This window comes from Xiphias gladius, chromosome 5, assembly GCF_016859285.1.
Source record: "Xiphias gladius isolate SHS-SW01 ecotype Sanya breed wild chromosome 5, ASM1685928v1, whole genome shotgun sequence".
In the NCBI taxonomy this organism is placed as follows: domain Eukaryota; kingdom Metazoa; phylum Chordata; class Actinopteri; order Istiophoriformes; family Xiphiidae; genus Xiphias; species Xiphias gladius.
Window position 1 is genome coordinate 2,402 of NC_053404.1, and position 22,599 is coordinate 25,000.

The 22,599-nt window shown below is 39.6% G+C and overlaps 1 protein-coding gene and 1 pseudogene across 1 annotated transcript in view; both read right to left on the reverse strand.

The window, feature by feature from the left end:
• Positions 1-1,442: 1,442 nt before the first annotated feature.
• LOC120790160 lies at positions 1,443-7,773 on the reverse strand (annotated as a pseudogene).
• Positions 7,774-7,875: 102 nt separating this feature from the next.
• Positions 7,876-22,599, reverse strand: part of pck2 (phosphoenolpyruvate carboxykinase 2 (mitochondrial)) — a 27,590-nt gene continuing 12,866 nt past the window's right edge. The window contains exons 2-11 of the mRNA XM_040126805.1: positions 20,604-20,816; positions 20,238-20,422; positions 19,138-19,208; positions 18,815-18,950; positions 18,518-18,705; positions 17,141-17,303; positions 16,639-16,854; positions 15,989-16,126; positions 12,120-12,215; positions 7,876-11,858 (exon numbers count right to left, since the gene is read on the reverse strand). Of these exons, the coding sequence (XP_039982739.1) occupies positions 11,389-11,858; positions 12,120-12,215; positions 15,989-16,126; positions 16,639-16,854; positions 17,141-17,303; positions 18,518-18,705; positions 18,815-18,950; positions 19,138-19,208; positions 20,238-20,422; positions 20,604-20,816 (1,876 nt within the window). The 3' untranslated portion in view covers positions 7,876-11,388. The remainder of the gene's footprint in view (positions 11,859-12,119; positions 12,216-15,988; positions 16,127-16,638; positions 16,855-17,140; positions 17,304-18,517; positions 18,706-18,814; positions 18,951-19,137; positions 19,209-20,237; positions 20,423-20,603; positions 20,817-22,599) is intronic.

Genomic DNA, 22,599 nt, shown 5'->3' on the forward strand with positions numbered 1-22,599 from the left:
AAAATGAAAACACACACACAAACACAAATGTCCTTATCTCTGTACTCTACTTTTTAACTTTTTTGGAAGGAGTAATTTATTTATTATATATTTTTTTTTTTTTTTTTCACATTTCATTTGTTTTCTTTTTTTTTTTAGTCGCCATGATGGTCTGTATTTATAGTTTATAGTATATGGCTTGGGCACACTCACACATATAGATTATTAAATTATGTCAATCAATTACACTGTTGATTAAAAAAAAAAAAAGTTGTATATATTTGATCTAACTACTTGGTTTAGCTACATTATTCTCTGATGATGACTAACTTTTACATTAGACAGCACTTTAATGGAGCCATTTTATAGTTTTACATATTTTTACTGTTACTTAAAGACATTAAATATCTTGCTCATTTTGATTAATTTCACAAAATATCATCAACAACATTGTTGCAAATACAAAAATAATACCTAACCCTTACACCTCCCCCACTCTCCAGCCAACCTATACTTTCAAAGTTGTTTTATGAAATCAATGGAAACGACCCCCCCCCAAATCACCTTTCTCTTTGCTGTCTGTTCAATGACAGGTGGCAAGCAGCAAGTTCTCCAGCACCTACAATTGCATGTTCTCAAGCTATCCTCTCTAGCTAGACTGCACAGTCTTTTAGATCATTTGCAGCCCAAAAGCTAGCATTGAGAATATGTCTGCTGTTTGAAAATTAAAGCTCTCTTTGAAAATTTTTATTGTAATAGGGCTATCCTATGAAAATACATAGGGGTTTCAGTCAGGGTTCTTCACTTTTGTGGAATTTTGAGGAATGCTGGGATATGCACAATAGGGAAGTTATATTTGGATTGGACGGTTATCAGGAATGGGTTTTCATTGGCTGGCTACATGAGAAATGAATCATGGGAGTATAACAATTTTTAAACCCGCAAGTGTAACCTGTATGTCCAAAAAACATTATTCGGAAGGTTTCATATCTTTCTCATTCAAAGAGAAGACTTATGATTAAGAGACTTTGTTGTCAAATATGGCTTACAGTCACTGACTCATTAAATTGTAAGGTACAATGTATAGTAGTGGCAAAGTGCTTTTTTTAATCAGTACAGTATTACCACATGCCATATTCCTGTTAAAATAACTGTAGTCTAATTTTGAAGGAGTAGTATATTTAAGATTAGTAAGTATTAAGAAAAAGTTTCTACCATAGGAATTAATACATTTCAGAAAACATTTCCTCACCCAAAATTTCCATGAAATAACTTTCTGGAAGGAATATCCAATTATTTACATATTATGCTTTTTTTTTACTCCTGTACCACATTTCAGAAGCAGATATTGTACTTTTTATTGAATATGTATTTGAAGGCCTGCATTTATAGTTTATAGTATAGCTCTTTGGTAGACAAAGAAATACATCAGATTATTAATTATGTTACATCAATTACATTGTTGATTAGACCTAAAAAAAGTTGTGTATATTTGGATCATTATTAAGCACACAAACATTGATCTGTGGCCATACTGATGAACGCTGGAACACACTGGGTTACATTCTATCCTCCCTTCTCGAAGCAGAAGAAATAGTCTGAGGTGGAAATGGAAACAAGCAACAGTAGTAGTAGTAACATTACCCGCAACCCACATCTTGTTTGATCTGAAAACTGTGGCTTATGTGGTCAACCAGTGAAAACAGACTTCCCTCTTTCAGCTGCCCGGGAGGCTCTATGAGGATCAGGTGATACAAATTCTTTGTGCCCAGGCAGGAGGTTTCCTGTCATAGTCAACAGTCAAATCCATCCCTTTCTGCTCCTTTTCCCCACATGCACTGGGACCATCCAAAGGCTCCAGTCCAAATGCATCAGAATATGGTTTCTCCAGAGCTTTGAGGACCCTCTTGACCTACAGAACAAAAGCACAGATGACTTCTATTGAACCTTGAAAAAAATATATAATTTAAATTGCATAAAACAGAATATAACTATTGTAAAAATACAAACAACAGCATTGCTTTTCATTGAGACAACTAAGTCCATTAAAGCAGCCTCTGTGTATCAGGACCACTGACAGCTGTTTTCAGGTTCAGACTCACTGACTTATATTAAGAACTTTGTCTTCTTCTCTCTGATAGCAGATGATAACAAAAATACAACAAATTCAAAACTGATATGTCAAATGATAGTGTCATGTATAGAGACAAGGTCTACAACAAAAAGTGAACAATACAATAAACTCAAATACACTCAAAAACCAGTATTTCCTCTAGCTGCTCATTTAAAGCAGTGGCGTGTTTGCTTACAGTTAAGTCACTGACAGGAGTAGTCCACACAAGGCAGCTAACACCATTAACAGCTAACGTTCCTACCAGCTGGTCATCCAGTGTATCACTTCCTGTTTTTCAATTGTTTATGTGGTAGAAGACATCATTTTCAGGCGTATTTTTGATTCAGTATTTGAAACAAGTGGCTGCTTTGATGGACTTGGATGTTCCAAATGGGACAAAGAATCAATCAAACTTTTAAAGGTCTCCTGACCTCAGAGAAGTCTCCCTTTTCTGCAGCATGAATTGCTTCCTGGGCAATGTAGTTACGTAAGATGACCCAGGGGTTGTTGCTGTTCATCACACTGAGCCTCTCCTTTTTGATGAGCGACAACTCACTTGTGCCATCACACTCCTTGGCTAAACGCCTCCTGTTATTTCAGCACAAGAAAATTTACAAAGAGAGTCCTGTCTAAGCTCTTTGTTCACTTAGACAAGAAGAGACAATGGTTAAAGCAGCAATAGTACATATATCCGTTGTCTTTAACTTATGTGTATGGTGATTTTGTAAGACGACGTTGGAGTTATAAAATCAGGATTTTAGCAGCAGAGCAACAGCTTGGAAATGGCTTGGAAGTGACTGCTGGTTAACATGTAGTCTTAATGGGTTGTGTTACAGTCATTATTTCATACTTGTGTAGCAACAGAAACAGAAAAACATGTAAATGAGAACAGCTTAATTGGATAATTCAGCGGTATTAAATTACTGTATATGTGAACACAGAGAGTATGAGAAAAGCAAACAGATAAAGGGCAGTTCAGCCACATACTAGGCTTTGACCTATTCTTCTTTTCTTACCTGTATCGGCGAACCCAGTGAATCCAGTCATCACGCTGCTTTTCCTTAAGCTCATGTTGATCTGTCTCTAGCAGCTCCTTTAGCCAGCCCATCCTTTCCAGCTGCTGGGCGACACCTGACCTGTCTGCCACCGTGCTAAACATGACTGGGTTGGTTTGTGCCATGGACAGAATCATTGCTAATTCACTAGAAACAGAGATTATGTGGGGAAAATGAAAAATGTTTGATGTTGACCATATATTTAGCTCTAGTTCTGAATGCTGTTTATGTTGTTCCGTGTAAGCCTGAAGTTGTCTCCTTCATAGATCCTACCAAATGACGTAAAACACAAATTTAACTTACATATTCTCTTGGTAAGCTTTTTCCCCATGATGCTAGCATATGAAAGAAAAACAAATTAGATGACAAGAGAGATTTAGACATTTGATACCAGTACTCTGCTCAGCCAAGATTAGATGTACATTCATTGGGAGTATATGGTGGGGCAGAAAGAGACTTTATGCACTTGTTATAGCTGCTCTGTTAAAAAACACACATATCCAACCACCACACACTCCTTCACCAATCCTCCATAGTTGGCTTATTAGGAACCTTAAGCTCCTCAATAGAGGCACATTGCTGTAGGATGAGGTCCAATACTGGCCCCACTGTTGCCCTCACACTGTCGCCCTCCTCAGGCCAGGGGACAAAGCTCAGCAGGTGAAAAGTGTTGGTGAAATCTGCACCTGGAATGGTGTAATAATATAGTACCACAATGATATTGCAAGAAGCAGAGGATAAGGAAAAAGTTGCATGATTACCATACTGTTGTATATAAGCTATCCAGCTATCTTCTATGTCTTCTAAGTCTTTGTACCAGTGTTGGTCATAACACGCAGGAGGTCCGATATTAGCTTGCTGTGCTCTGCCTCTTCCTTTCTCACAAGGCCCAGCTTTTTCCTTATGATACACAGACAGAAAGCTTCATATGTGAGCATAAACCCATTCAGGATCGCTCCTGCCTCAGCTACATCCAGCTCAGAGCCCAAGGTTTCACTAAGCCGAGGTATTGCAGATCAAATCTGGATCAAATCTGAAACAAAGGTTGGATACTTTTCATATACAGTAGAATATGATGTACTAGAGGGCATGATGTTGTTCTTCGAGTATATAATTATTATCCTCTTTCTAGTTACTTTTTGTCAACACAGATGGTAATCTTAATTTTACTGAGGCATAGCTGAAAATAATATATTTTTTTGAGTTTAACATAAATTAATGGAGCAGAAGATCTTTTTTTCAGATTGTGAGTAATCTAAATGTAAGGAAGACACTGTCTTTTAAGTGCAAATGACAATGACTTCCACTTTCAGCATCTCACCTGTCCATGAAACCGAAGGGGCCACAGTCCAGAGTTAGACCCAAGATGCTCATGTCTGTGTTAAGGACACCATGGCAAAAACCAACACATTGCCACTTGGCTACCTGCTTGGCGGTTCGCATCATCACCTGGTAATAGACAAGTCAAATTTAATGATCAAAATGCTAAAACACCAGTATAAATTAAACCAGCTAAAACGGAGACTGACTCCTAAGCAGGATTGTAAGTGTATGACTATATAACATGTTGTCAACAAACACCTAATTTTTCACCTCTGTGAAAAAAGCCATATTTCTGTCTTTCTGGTTGCTATGAGCCTGCTTAATGCTAGGATAGAAGGTCTCAATGACATAATCCAGTAGCTGAGTACGAATGTCCTGCCGCCCTACACTGGGACCCTGCAGGCCAGAGAATACATCTCGGCCCGGAAAGATCTCAAAGGATCCAAACCTTAAAAAAAGGAATGAGAGACTTATTAAAATGCCCATATTTTTCCAGTTACCACTTTGACAGAAGGTTTTTGTAAACTGTTAGAAGTCTGAAAACACTTTAAACCTGATGAAGGAAGGGGCAAGACGCAGGACGACCAAGCAGCGCTCCGGAATGCGCTGGCCACTTCTAAGTGGATCTCTGCTGACGTAGAGGTCAGAGGTCACGAGGGAGGCTGCACGGGTGCCCCACAAGGGCAGCCATGGCCTCACTGCACAGGAGCTCTCTGATGCTGGAGTGAAGCACCTTCCTGCCATCACCATCTCTGAGAAAATTGAAATGTGGTTCTCACACATTTGTTGGATATTCAGCTCTGGTTAACCAGTCAGTTAACGAATCAAGTAGTAATCTGCTGGTACTAGAAATATGTTGAAAGTTGTCTTCTGTTGCAGAATTTGACATGCAATTTTTTGTGTAAGCCAGGTTAATTAATTCAGGTATTTCATAAAAATAAATGGTATAGTGATAAACAAGACATTGAGAGACATGTCATGGAATGTGTCAACAGTGTGTAGATACTGGTTCACTTGGACAATGAAAATAACGATTATAAGGTTGTCTCAACACTTGCTTACTCTTGCTGCTACAATGTCTATATTTAAAAAAGGATCTTGTGCGTCTCTTTGACCGCTTAGCAACTGACAGGCAACCTGCAAACTCCCCTCCAGTTTTTTTCTGTGAATTTAAAGTATTAGGCGTAAGTAAGTTTTTATGATAGTAGTTGTACCAATAAGCAAAACTTGTACACAGTTTCCTCAGATGGAAAACTTTTAATTAAAAAAAGTAACTCCACTAAACAAGGTCCACTTAAAAAACTCCATCCACTGAGGGTTAGGGTTAGGGTTATTTTTTCACACTACATGGAAATGGTCTGCAAAGACACTTTCATGGTGAATGTCCTTTGCAATTCTTGGGTCATATGACATGGGATATTGCTAATACCATTCCCTGGGGTCATGCGGTGTATGGGAAAGGGAAATTAGATAACCCGTGGCTTTGGAATGGATATTCCATATTTTGGAGTCTGATGGTTTACAGTGCCTTTCCCACTTCAACTTTGATAGGTTGTCATTTGCCACTCTTATTTTGGTCCTTTAATTCTGATCGGTTCTTTTTCCCTTCCTTTTCTGACCTAGGTGTGCAGAGAGTGGGGGAACTCTGTACTGACATGCACTGACCCTGTGCCTTGCCTTTGGTTCTCCACTCCAAACCATGTACTCATTGGAAGTCATGGGGAAGGCTATCAAGATAATTTTCCAAAATCTAACCCTAATTTTCTGGAGGCTCAGCAGTTGACACAGGTTTTTCACTAGGTCAGACTCAAATGGACATCCTTGATCTGTGTGCAGCATTTTTGGATTGGTCTGAAATGGCAAAGAGGTTGACATACTTTGAAAAATAATCTTTAACAGCAAGCAAATACCTGTTGCCACGACTTGTGAAAGGGAGCTCAAATATGTCAGCTGTGACCTTTTAGAATGGCTCAGTAGCAAAAGTTTTTCTCATTGCAGCTCCCTGATAAGGTAATGGGACTCCGTCTTGCATCACATGGGGTGCACTGCTTGCACCACATCTTGATGCCACATGACATGAATGGCCAGAAGCAGAGTTGCTAAGCACATTTCAGGACTTTATATGTCGACAGATGACCAGTCACTGGATTTCCATGCAGTAGTTGTAGGACAGTGTCTTTTTCCGCACGAGGGAAAACCACTTGATGCAGTACTGACTTAGTAGATTGGTTGAAAACGTTACAAGAGTAAACCATTATGAAAGACAAGTCTGTGGTACTCTTGCCAAAGTGCTTTCTCAGCAGTTGCTCTTTTTTTCATGTGCCACTATGGTGGCTCCAACCTTTAGCTTTCCAGGTAATAACCGCTGATAATATGGATTGAGCATTGCTACTTGCTACTTTTTAAGATCCCCTTTCAGGAAGCTGAAACACAAATGTGAAGGAGACAGACTATGTAGCACACTGTAAGTCTGGACTAGGAGGCGTTGGTCTAGCCTGGTCACAGGAAAGTGTTTTGGATCAGTACTGCAGGAGCTGTGGTGATGTACAGAACTGAAAGGACAAGATACACTTACAGGACTTGAGTGTCTCTCTTCAGGTTGTGGACCTCTGTCCTCTACGTGTTTACTGGATAGTGTTGAGTATTACTGAAGCACTGATTTCAGAGACAGAGGTGACAGGTTTACTTCATTTATCTGTACAGGTGGAGCTACATCATATATTGGTGAAGTTGCACAACATGTCTCTTCAACTGGTATGATGTCAACAGATGAGGCAGAATGAAACTCAACAAGGTGTTGACCTGAATGCAGCTCAATGTCATCTCAGGAAGGATTTAGGACTCGAAAAACACGTGTGCCATTTTGAACTTCACTGAGAGTGCGTGCCACAATGACGTCACAGGCTGGGTTGGGCACGAGAACACCACAGTAGTAAGTTGACATAGAAGAAGCAGGTGTAGCTGCTGACACACAGGTTGTGATGATGGTTTCACTCATCGATGGAATCTTGGTGAGTGCAAACATAGACACATTACAGCAAGCAGCCACTTCATGTCCTTTGGGCAATAGAGGAATTCTCATGTCCCAAAGTTGCAGTACTCTGTATCTGACATTGAGGAGGGCATGGTGTTTTTCCAGAAAATCCGAGCCCAATACGACTGGCTGTTAAGTACCTCTGAGAACTTTGAAATTCCTGCTGCCATATTCTAATGGTTAACTTGCCTGATTCCAATGGATAACTTGCCTAAGATGTCCAGGCGCTGTCCATTGACTGTACAAGTTGGGACAGAGGTGGCTGCCATGGGGCATCTTTTCAAAGCCGGATGAGTGCTTCAAAAATCTTTGCTCACAATGAAGACAAAAGAGACTGGGGTAAATTAAAGCACTAACTTTAATGCCTTCAACAATAGCCAAGATGTTAAAAGAAAGGGAGCTGTGATTGAGAGTCATTGTCATCAGTCGTTAACGGTATGGGTATCATCCTGGGGCCGTAATGCAGTAGCTGATGTTTTCCCCTCAACCAAAGGTAATGAAATTTTCCCCGTCAGATGGAGCAAGAGTGTGCATGCCTTTCAGGAGACTGGAAAAACAGGGAGTATTTTGCCCCAAAAACTTTTCTGGGTTTCTCCTTTACAAAATCATAGTCTCTCTGGGTTAAAGAAGGCAGGCTGTCCCAATAGAGAAATGCAGCATCAGGTAGTCAGGTACGGAGAATGGAGGACATCAATGTAGACAAATCTGCACCAGGTGGAGTCTTAGCCTACACTGCCACTTTAAAGCATGAAGAACATCTTGTGAAAGATTCAGTTCCATCCTCTTTACAAGCAGGTCAAAGGTCTGGGCATCAGAGACAGAATGTGGTACTAAAGGGGCAGCACTGGTTCTTGTAACATCCACTGACCTCTGTTGTAGTGTGACAGTTGCTGCAGCTCATGCACAAATTCACTGTTATCATCTGACATGGTTTGAATGTCCCATTCAAAAACAATCACAGAAAGCATGAAAATGGGGAAAAACTGAAGACAAAATCCCTGATATCCCCAAAAACTAATAGTTCTATTCATCAACTGCTTTCAAAGAGTGAAAGAATTACAGGTAGCAAAAAAGTGACAATATCCACAAATCGGGGATAAAACTCACCAAATGCACAAAACAACCAAGATGATCACACAGCTGCCACCAAATGTAACAGGTGGGTTTGATATGTGCTGGTTGGATCACTCTTAATATGAGGAAACAGCAAGATGGAGGGAGATAACCTTCTTAAGCAGCACCTTACTGTTCTCCACACATTACCATCTTCACAACACTTCCTTGTTCTCCCTCACATGTGACTGAACTAACCATTCAGAAGGTAGATGGACTCAAACTGCGTTAAATGTGAGGGAACTACAGAGGTAGATCCAGCAGATTATTATAACTGTTTTAAAAATGCAGTTGTAACGATTTAAATGGGAAATATGTGAATAATAACTAAGCAAACATAAAAATCTAAGTAGTTAACTGTGTAAACATCATAAACATATTTTTAGTAAAACAAGTGATATATGAATTAACTTAACCTCTAAACCTCTCACTTGTAATTGAGTATTTTTACATTGATGTATTGGTACTTTTACTTAAGTAAAAGGATTTGAATACTTCTTTCACCACTGCATGAATGTACGTATGTATCAGTTTTGTTCTTTTCTGCACCAACAAATTCCTCACATTTACTATTTTACTGATTAAAGTGGCTGACTCTAAAAATCCATATAGGGAACGAAAGTACTGTATGATCCAAGTTGTTATTCATTGTTATAATCATTCTGACAGCTGTCTAGTGTCTTCCAAGAGTTTCAAGTTGAAACATCTATATTCACAACAGAGCCAGGTAGGAAATACTAAACTGTTGTGTACTTGTAACACATTTATCAATGCAGTCCATTCTTTGATGCTGTCAGAAACCAGATTTAAATTTGTCCAAAATGTCATTTAATTAACTTGAGATCGGTCTGTAATTATTTAATATGAAAGGTTCCAGCTCACAATATTTGGTTCTCTTAAATGCCAGCCTGTAAAACAGAAGACATTCATTATGAAGATATCTTCTTCTCCGAGCGGAGCCCTGGATTGTCAGTGAAGGACAGTGGACAGCAGCAGGGTACAGTGAATTAACAGGTCAAGGTGTACAAACCAGCAAAAAAAGATTCAGACTGCTGATGACCCAGATGACCTCTATGCTCAAGTGAAGAACAAATGAGTAATGTTTTTTGATCACATTTGGGTTGAACTCCTAACGTTTTACCTTTACAAGAAGTTAATGTTGAAAACGACACTGGGGCCAGGAAAATGTCATCTATACTGCCTACACTTCAATGGCAAAAATATCAAAACTTCCACATCCTGCAGGAATCATCTCTAAACTATCAAATAGTTTTGTCAGTAAAGATACTATCATAGCTCATATTTTTGTGCTAACCTCACACATCTATTGTTGTGTGATTAGTGATCTGCATTACTAACCTGCATTAGTAATCAGATAGGAGCAAACAGAATTGTAGTCTGTGGGGAACTGTAGTCTAAATGAGGAAATGAAAATAAATGTAGTGAACGTGACACCAGAAGCAGGTCTGCACACATTTCAGTGTAGTACAAGAATATATTTAATTTTGAAATGTTTTTGTAATTTAATTTTGTCATATTTTACAGATCATTTTGTAACGTGGCATGTAATCTCATTTGATTATGTACTGTCTATTGTCATATTCTCTGACATATTTTGTATCTCACATATAGATTTATTTTCAGTTACTGAAAAATTAACATGAGGCATTGCCTCTGCATTTGAAAATATTCATTGCATTGTAATATTAACTTTGGCATACAGCTTCTACAAATACCTATTATTCTCACTTGTACTTATTGGTCCAACATTTCACATACTGTGTGTAAACATCACCAGCAATCAAACATTTAATCACAAACATTACAAAACAGGCAAGATGAATGATGCATAGTAATCTTCAACCCCACAGGAAATCTGCTACAATGTTTTTTAGTAGTTAATAGACTTATAAAAGGTTTTTTTTCTTAATATCAAGCTAAATTTAAAATATATAATAACATTTCATGACTGCCCATAGTGTATTAAAACCTCTGGATGTGTAAAAATGTTAAAACATTGTTAAATGTCTCAAAAGGCACTATTAGGCCATGATGATTATACTCCAGTACCATGACTGGTTTTGTGAGTGAATGGAGAGAATGACATTAGCTTCTCTCTAGCCTGATAACTTCCCAGTAATATAACATTCATGTTGAGTCAAACGTTCCAGCCACCACCAAACCAGCACCAGTCTGTTAGTTTTGTAGCATTAGTGTCCAACACTAAGGTAATGCATTGTAGATTAATTTCTCTACCAATTCCATCTCTGAAATTTAATTCCTAACTGATTTCTCTTCATGATGAGAGAAACTCAAGAGTCACTGACTGTCTTTTCATGCACGGACAAATTTAAATACTGGCTTGGATATTGGTCTTTTTTAGGTGTACCTTAATAATCGACCAGTGATTGAACAAACCCATGTCTACTCTTAATAATCTGCCAGTAAATAGTTATGAAAATGTGGTTCCAAAAAAATAATCTTTCATTAACCACTGCCATGTTTTTTGCCTTTTCAGTATATATCCTATGTTGAAAAAAAATCAAACACAAGTAGGATGTTTCTATGCCACAGTTATGTGTCAGCCAAGCATCTCAACCAGGTTATCAAAACTACTTTACTATGTTTATTTGCATCAAACCAAAACTGGACTATCTAACCTGGCTTAGAACTTCAGTCTCTTTGTATGTAAACCCAGTCAGTGACTCTGATTGCACCCTAATGAACTGAACATCAGGGACTACCGCCTTCTTTGTGGGGTTAATAAGGATTTACTTGTGCACTCTTTCCTCCAGTGCCTTCAGCTCAGCCTCCACCTGAGCTGGCAGATCAGCTCCAACTTGCTGAGTGAAGTAGGCTCTCAACTCTTTGGTCTCCTTCTGCCAGAAAGGCTTGGGCACGTCAAACAAGGCGCCCATATCCACTTTGCTGCTCAGGCCTTTAGTGTCGATGGCACCATCTTCTGGCAGCCAGCCGATAATGCTTTTCTTTGCTGCCTCGTCCTCCCTCTTCCGGCTGCAGCGCTTGAAGATCCACTCCAGCACACGGGCGTTTTCACCAAAGCCAGGCCAGAGGAAGGCACCGGTGGTGGCATCCTTTCTGAACCAGTTGACATGGAAGATCTTGGGCAGATGAGTGACGGCCTTTTGGCTCTCCATACTCAGCCAATGAGCGAGGTAGTCGCCAAAGTTGTAGCCGAAGAATGGCCGCATGGCGAAGGGGTCGTGCATAATCACCTTGCCTGAAGGAAAACATTAAATGTTTTGTAATTCGGATCAATAATTTACTTTACTAATCATAAGAATAAACTTACTTATAACCCCTTTATCTTAACTCTGTAATGTCTGATGTCTTCCAAGTGATGACACAATTTCTAAAACCAAGTCATTATAAAAAGACAATTAATCCTAAAACACAAGTCTTTTTTCAAAGCTGTAAATCAGTATGAATACATTTACAGGAACTTAGACCACAGGAAAATCAGAAGTGTGTGAGTCTGTACCCTTATGCTCAGCAGCTGCTGTGGCCTCAGACCTCATTGCAGCTCCAACAAAGACTCCATGTTGCCAGTTGAAAGACTCGTAGACCAGAGGGACCCCTGACAACATCAACATTTTATCATGTTTAATGCACAGCTACTTGTGTGTTTTAACTGTTGCTTGACTCCTCATTTTTGTATGTAACACATTTCTTGCTGTAATGACTCAAACGTAAAATTTTTAAGTAGAAGACAACTCAAGCATTTCGTTGTGTGATGCAGGACATTCATAATATATTTATTCTGTTCAACCATCTGTTATGTTAAGTGGCTGTAATGTTACTCTGAAATCAGTCCAGTGATCCGTTTGTTCCAGTATCTATTATAACACCATTTCTTTATAAATACTTGCCTTAGAACTTCAGCAGGGCAGGATTATTATAATCATGATTATAATAGAGCATAAGCTTCATGTGGACTGCTTGAAAGTCCACGACTGATATTTCGGCCACACTGCCTACCTCACCTGTGCGTGACAGCTACCTTGCTGAACTGCTGTGGCTCACACACAAGTGTCCACACCACCAGTGTGTCTGCTGCGGCGCTGCCACTGCCAGCCCTAGTTTTCTACATTGAGTTTGCCTTTGATAATGGCCCTAAATAATAATAATCATCCATCATTGATGAGTAGTCGGAAAAATGAAGAGTTGTAACCAGAAAAGCAGTCACGTGATTTTTGTTTACCCACGTTCAGAGCAGGGGACAGAGATAGAGAGAGAGCACACCGGAAAACTACTGCCGTTAATCTAATGTTCTGTTAACTTACTAACATAATGTAATTATAGCCTACATTGGGTTTCTGCTATGTCTGCAGTCAGGTACGTAAGTATTTTGACAGTGACCTAATTTTTTGTAATTTTGCCTCTGTATACCTCTACATTAGATTTGAAAGAAAGGCATTAGATGGGACTGAAGTGTATACTTTCAGCTTTAATTTGAGGGGTTTAACAAAAATATCACATTAACTGTTTAGGAATTACAGCCATTTTTATATATACTCCCTCATTTTCAGATGCTCAAAAGTAATTGGACAATTGACTGACAATGAGTGTCATGGCCAGATGTGGCCTGCTCCCTCATTATCTGACAACAAATTAAGCAAATAAAAGTTCTGGAGTGAATTCCAAGTGTTGAATTTGTATTTGGAAACTGTTCATGGGAACTCCTTCATTTGCGTGTTGATGCAAATGAAGGAGGCCATCATTACGCTGAAAAAATAAAAATAAAACAAACCCATCAGACAGATTGCAGAAACCTTAAGAGAACCCTAATCAACAATTTGGTATGTCCTTAAAAAGAAGGAATGCACTGGCGAGCTTAGCAACACCAAAAGGTCTGGATGGACACAGGAGACAACTAAAGTGGATGATTGCAGAATTATTTCCTTGGCGAAGAAAAACCCTTCACATCTTTTTACTTCTTGAAGACAAAACTGAGGGCAGAAAGACCCACAGACAAGCAGCAACTGAAGGCGGCTGCAGTAAAGGCCTGGCAAAGCATCTCAAGGGAGGAAACTCAGCATTTGGTGATGTCCATGGGTTCCACACTTCAGACAGTCATTGACTGCAAAGGAATTTCATCCAAGTATTAAAATAATCCTTATACTTATAATTATGTTGGTTTGTCCAATGACTTTTGAGCCTCTGAAAATGAGGGACTATGTATAAAAATGGCTGTAATTCCCCAATGATTAATGCGTTATTTTCGTCTTTTTTTCATGTCTGTGACATATTAAGATATAGCCTAGGCACTGAAAATATATTGAAAAGTGTCAGTTTTATTTTGGTGGTATGATGTCAATATTACTATCAACAGATATTTTCACTGTCTATTTTTGCTGAGAACCGCACACGTCACACGTGAAAAATAGGCTCAACACCAAAACTGTAGACGATGTTCCGAAGGGGCTTGAGCCGTACCTCGGTCGCACATCTCATGCAGTTTGTGTGGCATGCTCTAACCTGTTAGCATGGTTGCCAAAACCATCACACATGGATGAGGAAGGAAGTGTGGCCTGGGCCTGATACTAGGTTGAGTGTGTGGGAGATGACAATGCATGGAAGATGTAAACTGCTCAGTAATACTTACCCGCTATTACAAGGAAAATTAGGATAATAATAATAAATAAATAATAAATGAATATTCCAACTTCTTTGCATCTCTTCAGTATGTGTATGTATAACGATTTCAGTGCCAATTGTTCAACTAGGAAAACATTAATATTTCTAAATTATAGTCACCTGTTATTTCATTGAAACTTACTTACTGTCTTATTAAAACGCCTAAAACCTGTTCTTATTTTGTACTCTCATTATTTTCATATGCAGATAAGTAAAATGCCTTTCCTGTGACCTCAGCACTGCTTATTTACTGGTTGCAATTTTCATTTATGTTGAAAGAACTTATTTACTTGTGTGTCAGTCACACCACAAAAGACTCAACTATAAACTATGGGAATGTTAAGGCATCCTGGTGGTCTAGTGGTTAAGATATATATACCATATAACCGCAATGTCCCCAGTGTATCTACCCCTCTCTCTCTACCCATGTTTCCTGTCTGTACCTCTAGTATCACTATTAAATAATAATAATAATCTTTATTTATAGAGCACTTTTCTAAACCCATGTTATAAAGTGCTTCACACAGAGCAGCAAATTAAAACAATCAGGTCATACAAGGCAACAGAGTTAAAACAAGCAGTAAGAAAGAATACAGTGTCACCAGCAAAAAGGGCAATCAATAAGAATTGATAAAAAAAAAATAAATAAATAAATATAAAATATAATAAAATCTGTAAGAATGAAGTAATCTGGGCAGTCAGTGAAATTAAGTAAAATCAGGAAAATTTCTTCGATAAGAGTATGTTCTAAAAAGTTTTAAAAGAAGTCACTGATTCTGCTGACCAGATTGCCTCAGGCAGCTCGCTCCAGAGTTGTAGGGCTCTACCTGCAAATGTTCTGTCACCTCCAGTCTTCAGTCTTGCCCCGGGAACAACTACAAGACCTCTGCCCGAGGATCTCAAGCTACGAACTGGTTCATACGCAATTAAAAGGTCAGATATGGAGCAAGGCCACGAAGAGCTTAAAAATTCATTATTAAGATCTTAAAATAATTCTAAACCAACCTGGGCGCCAGTGCAAGGATGCTAAAACAGACATCATGTGATCACTTCTCTTGGATCTTGTTAAATGTCTCGTAGCTCAGTTCTGTATATTCTGGAACCTATTCATAGATTTTGGGTTGAGGCAGGTGAAGAGGCTGTTGCAGTATTCGAGGCGTGAGGAGATAAAAACTCGTAAAAAAGTCTGTGTCTTTGAAAGATAAAACAGATCGTGCTTTGGAGAAATTTCTTAGATGATAAAAACAACACTGCACAAGTTTTGTTGTATGCTGCTCAAAACTCAAGTTGCTATCAAACCAAACGCCAAGATTCTTTGCAGCAGGCTGAATGTGTTCCAACAGGGAACCTGCAGATGTCAGGATTTGTTTAGCTATGTGCTGGGAACCAATTACAACAATCTCTGTTTTGCTTGAGTTAAGTTGAAGACAATTTTGTGCCATCCAGCTTTTGACATCACAAAGGCAGTCATGTAGCGAACTCAGCTCCCAAGGATCAGTGGCTCTAATGGGCAGGTACATCTGTGTGTCGCTGGCATAGCAATGAAAGGAAATACCATGTCTATTAATAATTTGTCCAAGGGGAAATAAAGGCAAATAAATGCACAAGACCAAAAATGTCAATGTTAAAAATATGTGAAAATGGCATGTTCATTAAATAATGCCTAATTATTTGATAGTCTCTTAATGTGTATTTTATGGAAGTGGCACCAACCTTCTGGCCTCCTGCCACCGAAGATAATGGCGTCAATTGGAACCCCCTCCTCGCTCTCCCACTGGGGGTCAATGATGGGACACTGAGCTGCCGGGGCACAGAAGCGGGAGTTGGGGTGGGCACAAGGAGTCGAGCTTCCTGTTTACAAAGAGGAAACAACATTTTCTTCTACCTTCAGTGATGTTAATGATATTTAATGTCACAGTAATTTGGTCAAGAATTTTGTGAACATCTACATCTGAACATCGTGGTACAAACTGTGTCTGATCTTTAGGTCTCACGATATATAAACTTGACATTGCTACAACTAAGTGGCAATGTATACAATACAACTGTTCAGTTTCATCCATTGATGTTAGTATGATTTATTCAGAAATGAGAAAGTCTGTCATGAAAGGAATAACAATATACACAATGGTGTGTCATTGACTAACTCTTAAATCTTTATATGAGCCAGGTCTGCTCCGTGTGATACCACAGTGAGTTTCTTTGGTCTGCAGGTAAGTCTCAGAACTGGTGGGGAGATATCTTTGTTGGCAGGGAGGCAAACACATGATACAAGCTAACACTCACAGCAATAAAACTGCAATATATGCAGGACACTTAAGCTTGATGTCCTTAAAAATAACGTACCCTCTGGCTGATTTTACCTTGTTTCCAGGTTTTGCCGTGCCAGTCTGTAAGTGTGATGTCGGCTGCAGGGTGGTCAAGTCCTTCCCACCACACCCCTCCATCACTGGTCTCACCAACGTTGGTGTACATGGTGTTTTTGGCAATGGTGGCCATGGCGTAGGGGTTGGTCTTGTCTGAGGTGCCCGGAGCCACACCGAAGAAACCGTTCTCTGGGTTGATGGCCCTCAGTTTACCTACAAAGAAAGACTTGTCATGGAAGTCACATTAAAGATTTACTACATTACATACAGTATGGAGTAAAAAGAGCAGGTTGGCCACTGATCACTGGGTTGATGAATCAATCCCTGGCCCCCCGAACCCAGGTTGCGTCAAAAAGGTAATCCGGCGTTAAAACCTATGCCAAACATGCGGATGTGGTGACCCCTAACGTGAGCAGCCGGAACACAAAAGCAACAATAACATACAGCTGTTGAGTAACAGAGTGAGTCTTTGTGGGTAAGCTCTGCTCTTCCTTCTCACCTTGGCTGTCAAACTTCATCCACGCGATGTCGTCTCCCACACACTCAACCTTCCAGCCCGGCAAAGCTGGTTTCATCATGGCCAAGTTGGTTTTACCACAGGCACTGGGGAAGGCTGCTGCTACATAACGCTTCACTCCCTGAGGGTTGGTGATACCAAGGATCTGAGTAGAGAAGGGAGTAGTGGATAAAAATGTTAAAAGGACAAATCATTTTGTAATCTTTATCCAACCTTTCAAGGTCAGCTATTACTCTAAGGCACTGGGAGAGCATCATGGACTAGCAGTTTTGAAAGAACAGCCACAGTTTCACAGTAAAATACATACAACACAAAGAAAATCCCTGTCATATTATTTTCTATTTAATGTATTTTTTCAGGGACAATGTACAAAAAATATTAACCACAAGTGCTGGGACAAGATGTTTGTTACTGGCTAATTTTCATCTATGATCCTTGGGCATCACAAGACCAACCCAAAACAAAATACTTTAGGTACCATAGGAATCCTTCTTTTGATACATCAGAAAATAGAAATGCAGCCATGGTTAAATACTCCAGACAGGCCAAAGATCTATTTATGATCAAAACTAAAATCCCATCCCAGGATTTATTTTAATATTTGAAAAATCCTGGCCGTTAGATACAATACTTTTTACTAGGGCCATGAAGTTCATTTTCACATTTATTTTCACTACTTTATAAAAAGCCAACAAGTTATCTTATTATATAAATTGCCACTATATAGATATATAATTTTATTAATCGTTTAAAAAAAGCATTTTTTATTTCTCAAATGACCCAAAATAAAACATTTACAGCAGTTGTACTGTTTTTACAAACAAACTGGGTGGCTGTGGCTCAGGAGGTAGAGCAGATCATGCACTAACCTGAAGGTCGGTGGTTCGATCCTTTACTCCTGCAGTCTGCATGTCGAAGTGTCCTTGAGCAAGATACTGAACCCCAAATTGCCCCTGATGGCTGTGCCATATGTTACTGTATGTGTGAATGCAATATATGAACATGTGTGAGAATGGGTGAATGTATCATGTAGTGTAAAGAGCTTTGAGTGGTCGATAAGACTAGAAAAGCACTATATAAGTGCAGTCCATTTACCATAACTGATTAAAAATGGAAATTTTACAGCATCAGAAAAAAGTAACTTGTGATTACATTTCTTTTGATTCCTTAAAGCAGCACAGAAAACACTGCTAAGTTCTCTACCATAAGGATTTGAGGGTCAGGCATTAGGGGCTGCTTAAGGCAGCAATATTCTACACTGTAGGCTCACTATTTATTTTTGTGGACAGCAAGTTCTCAACTTCACTATCCCAGATCAATTTCTCAGCACAGTCACAACATGACATCCTTTATTCTCACCAGCATGTGCTCTGCCAGCCAGCCCTCGTCCTTAGCGATGCGGGAGGCGATGCGGAGGGCAAAGCACTTCTTCCCCAGGAGAGAGTTTCCTCCATAGCCACTGCCAAAGGACAGGATCTGCCTGGTGTCCGGCAGGTGAGATATCAGCACCTTGTTCGGGTTACAGGGCCATGAGTTGACCAGAGGGGCTGGAGATGAACAGTAAAGAGGAAAAGAGGAATAAAGGGAATTTTTTAAATCTTAAAAAACTTATACAAAGCAGTAATAGAAATTGTTTCCAGCTCTTGATATTTTTACCTCTCAGTGGTAAAGGTCTTCCCACAGAATGCTGACAGCGGACAAACTCCACTCCTTCAGCAAGTTTCTTCAGGACAGGTGTCCCCATACGTGTCATGATCCCCATACTGGCCACAACATAAGGCGAGTCCGTCACCTTGAAGGAAATGAAAAAACATTTTTCACCCTGATCTACAAACCAAGACTTTACTATAGTGATTTATTAGAATATACGATAATTTACAGCAATAAAGCAAAGCATTGCTAGGTCAACACAGCAGGCTTATTGCTTTGTTGCATGCTTTTTTCTGCATATCAAGTGTTGAGAAGAGCACAGTCACTACCTGCACACCATATTTACTCAGAGTGGAGCCTACTGGACCCATACTGAAGGGTATCACATACATGGTCCGACCTACAGAGAGAAAAAAGAAGCATAAACACCATATTAATACTGTTTATTTTTCTACCACAAGCAACATTGTTTCAACACAGACAAATGTTGAAAATGTGGTAATATTAGGCTGGAGAGGTCATGGCCTTTTCTTTAAGGTAAGCTGTGGAGTGTTTGACCATAGTAGCACTATGAGGCAATGCTTTTACAAGTGGACGGAAAGCCGACACAACACACATTCCTGTTGTGTTTCACGCTGTCCCACTCAGCGGCAGTTGGTGTTGATAAAGTACAAAAAAGTGCAGCAATACACCAGCAAATTTAGTGAAGAAGAAGACTGCAAATGCAGAAAATGCTCAATTTGTTGCATCTCAAGGATACACACAAAGCATTTTTGTGGGACAAACTGATTGTAAACATAACTTTTGTTTGTCCTCAAGAAAACTCAACAGGGCACGTTTAACAGAGTTTTGTGGAGACTCAAACTGTTCACATTTATGATGCAAATCAAGTAATTTCCCAAGTAATTCTTTATGGCACAAAAACATTGTTACAGTTGGGGCTTCTGATGTGCAAAACATACTTTTTTTTTTGTTTCATTTTTTTTTATAAATTAAGGGCCACTTCTGTCAAAAAACATTAGGTGAAACATCTGTTAAATAGTATCCTAACACCCCCTGAAAATCGTGTATGTTCTGACCTCCAGTGGTTTACCTCTCACCTTGCTGCAGTGATGTACAGATGTTCTCCTGGACATCTGTTGGGTGTGGTTACAGGTGCAACAGAGCACACTTCCCACCACACCCCCCACACCCATCAGAGATACTGAGTGTGGCTGGAGGTGTAACACTGCTTTTCAGCCTGGTGTTAAGTTACTCTCTAAAGACAAAACATCCTATTTTATTCTTGCCCTTTTTTTTTAAATAGTTGTTTAATGTTCAGATTAAATTACTAAATTGAAAATGAGAGCCATTTAATATAGAGAGAAGATGAAGACAGACATTTCCTGGCAACAAGGGTAAAGCATTTTATTACTATTCAACAATGTACCTGCCATGCAGCCAGGGAAACGCTCCTCTCTGGCTTTCTGCCAGTCCAACTCGCTCATCCAGTTGCCCAGCTGGCTCTTCACCCCTTCAGCAGGGATGGGGATGGTGTCCCTCTTGCTCTTGGTCACAATCACGGTCTTGCTCTCCACCCGAGCCACATCCTTTGGGTCTGTACGTGCCAACCAACTGTCAAACAGTGAAAATAATCAGAGCGTGATGCGGGACAAAACTAAAAACTAATTTTAGAAAGAGAATTAAATATGAATACAATAGAATACACTATTCTGCAGCTTATAAGCAATACACCACTGAATGCATGTACAGTATGTACTGTATGTATGTATGTATACATATGCATAGCTCTTACCAGTTGTCATATCTAGGAAGCTTCTTGACCATCCCTTCCTTCTCCAGACCTGCCAGAATGTTGGCTGTTTCCTCTGGCGTTCCCGTGACCACATGCACACTGATGGGCTTACACTCCTCCACTGCTCCCTTCACAAACTCAGCCACTGCTGGGGGCAGCGAGGGGACTGAGGCCAGGGACCGAACCCTGGCACTTGCCAAAACACCACCCTGTCTGTAAAAGAAATGAATCTGTAATGCTTTCTTTCATTACTGGAGATCAGAGGGATTGAACGTACAGTAACTCCTATTCATAAAGTAAACCATGTGTTGAGAGGTTGATGACAAGTACATGAACAACAGCATTCACCGTAAATGTCAAGTGTGAAAACCAAAATTTGTCCACACGACCACAGAAAGATATGTACACGCACACACGCGCGCACACACACACACACACACACACACACACACACACACACACACACACACACACACACACACACCAATCTTTGTACACCCAAAGGATACACAAGAACAGTGAGCTGACATTAAAGCAGTCGTCACCACAAAGATAAGCTGATTTCACTTAATGGTTCAATTTACATTTACAATAACCTGTGGCTGAGTTGAGTGTAACTCACAACACAAACAGAACGAACTGACACATCTATAATGCAGACAACCATAATCGGCTAATTAAATCTTCTTTCCACTGTGTGGACTTCATCCCTGGGCAAAGATATTTTCCTGTAAGACCTGCCACATCAGGTTCTTCCCAAACAGGGGTACATAAAAACAGTCTGTAAGGTCTGTCCTCCATCATCTATGAGATGCTGTATTGCCCTTCTATAGAATTTCTCATTTTCCCTCAGTAAACACTGCTATTCACTTCCCAGCCATACTAGGAAAGGTTTTCTTCTGTTGAATCTTCCATGAACGTAAAATTTGTGCAGGCGTTGCTGCACGGTAGTACATTGCATCACCACTCCAGAGTCCACTAATTCTCCCTGAAGGTCTTTTGCAGTTGAACAGGGGTTTTGATTTGCCTTTTTAGCAATCCTACGGGGAGTCTCTGAAAGTTTCCTTGTCTTCCAGACCTCAACTTGACCTCCATCGTTCCTGCTAACTGCCATTTCTTAATTACATTACGAACTGAGGAAACAGCTACCTGAAAACCCTGTGCTTTCTTCTCCTGCTTTGTGGCCATCAGTTATTTTAATTTTCAGAGCTAGGCAACTGCTTAGAGGAGCCCATGGCTGCTGATTGTTGGGACAAGGTTTGAGGAGTCTGAGTATTTATAAGCTTAGAAATCTGCATAACCTGGCCTTTCCTAACAATGACTGTGAACAAGCCATAGCCCTAACGAGCTATTTAAGGTCTGAGACCTTGGTAAAAGTTAGCTCAAATCTCTTGGGGTGCCCAAACTTTTGTATGGTCCTCCTTTCCTATTTTTCACTCTAAACATGTACAAAACAAAAATACACTAATCTTGCAAAACTTTAACTTTATGCCTTTTGGAAATCAGTTCACCTTTTACTCACTTAACTATTCACAGTAACAGAAATTTTGACCAGGAGTGCCCAAACCTTTTCATGCCACTGTATATACAGTGCATTCAGAAAGTATTTAGACCCCTTCACTTTTTTCACATTTTGTTATGTTGCAGTCTTATGCTAAAATCATTAAAATTTATTTTTTCCCCTCAATCTACACTCAATACCCCCTAATGACAAAGCAAAAACAGAATTTCGACATTTTTGCAAATGTATTAAAGCAAAAATTAAAATATTACATCGAGATAATTATTCAAACCCTTCGCTATGACACTTTTTATAGTCCACCTGTGGTAAACTCAGTTTGATTGGACATGATTTGGAAAGACACAATTCTGTCTATATAAGGTCTCAGAGCTGACAATGCATATCAGAGCAAAAAACAAGCCATGAGGTCCAAGGAACTGCATCCAGAGCTCAGAGACAGGATTGTGTCAAGGCACAGATCTGGGGAAAGTTACC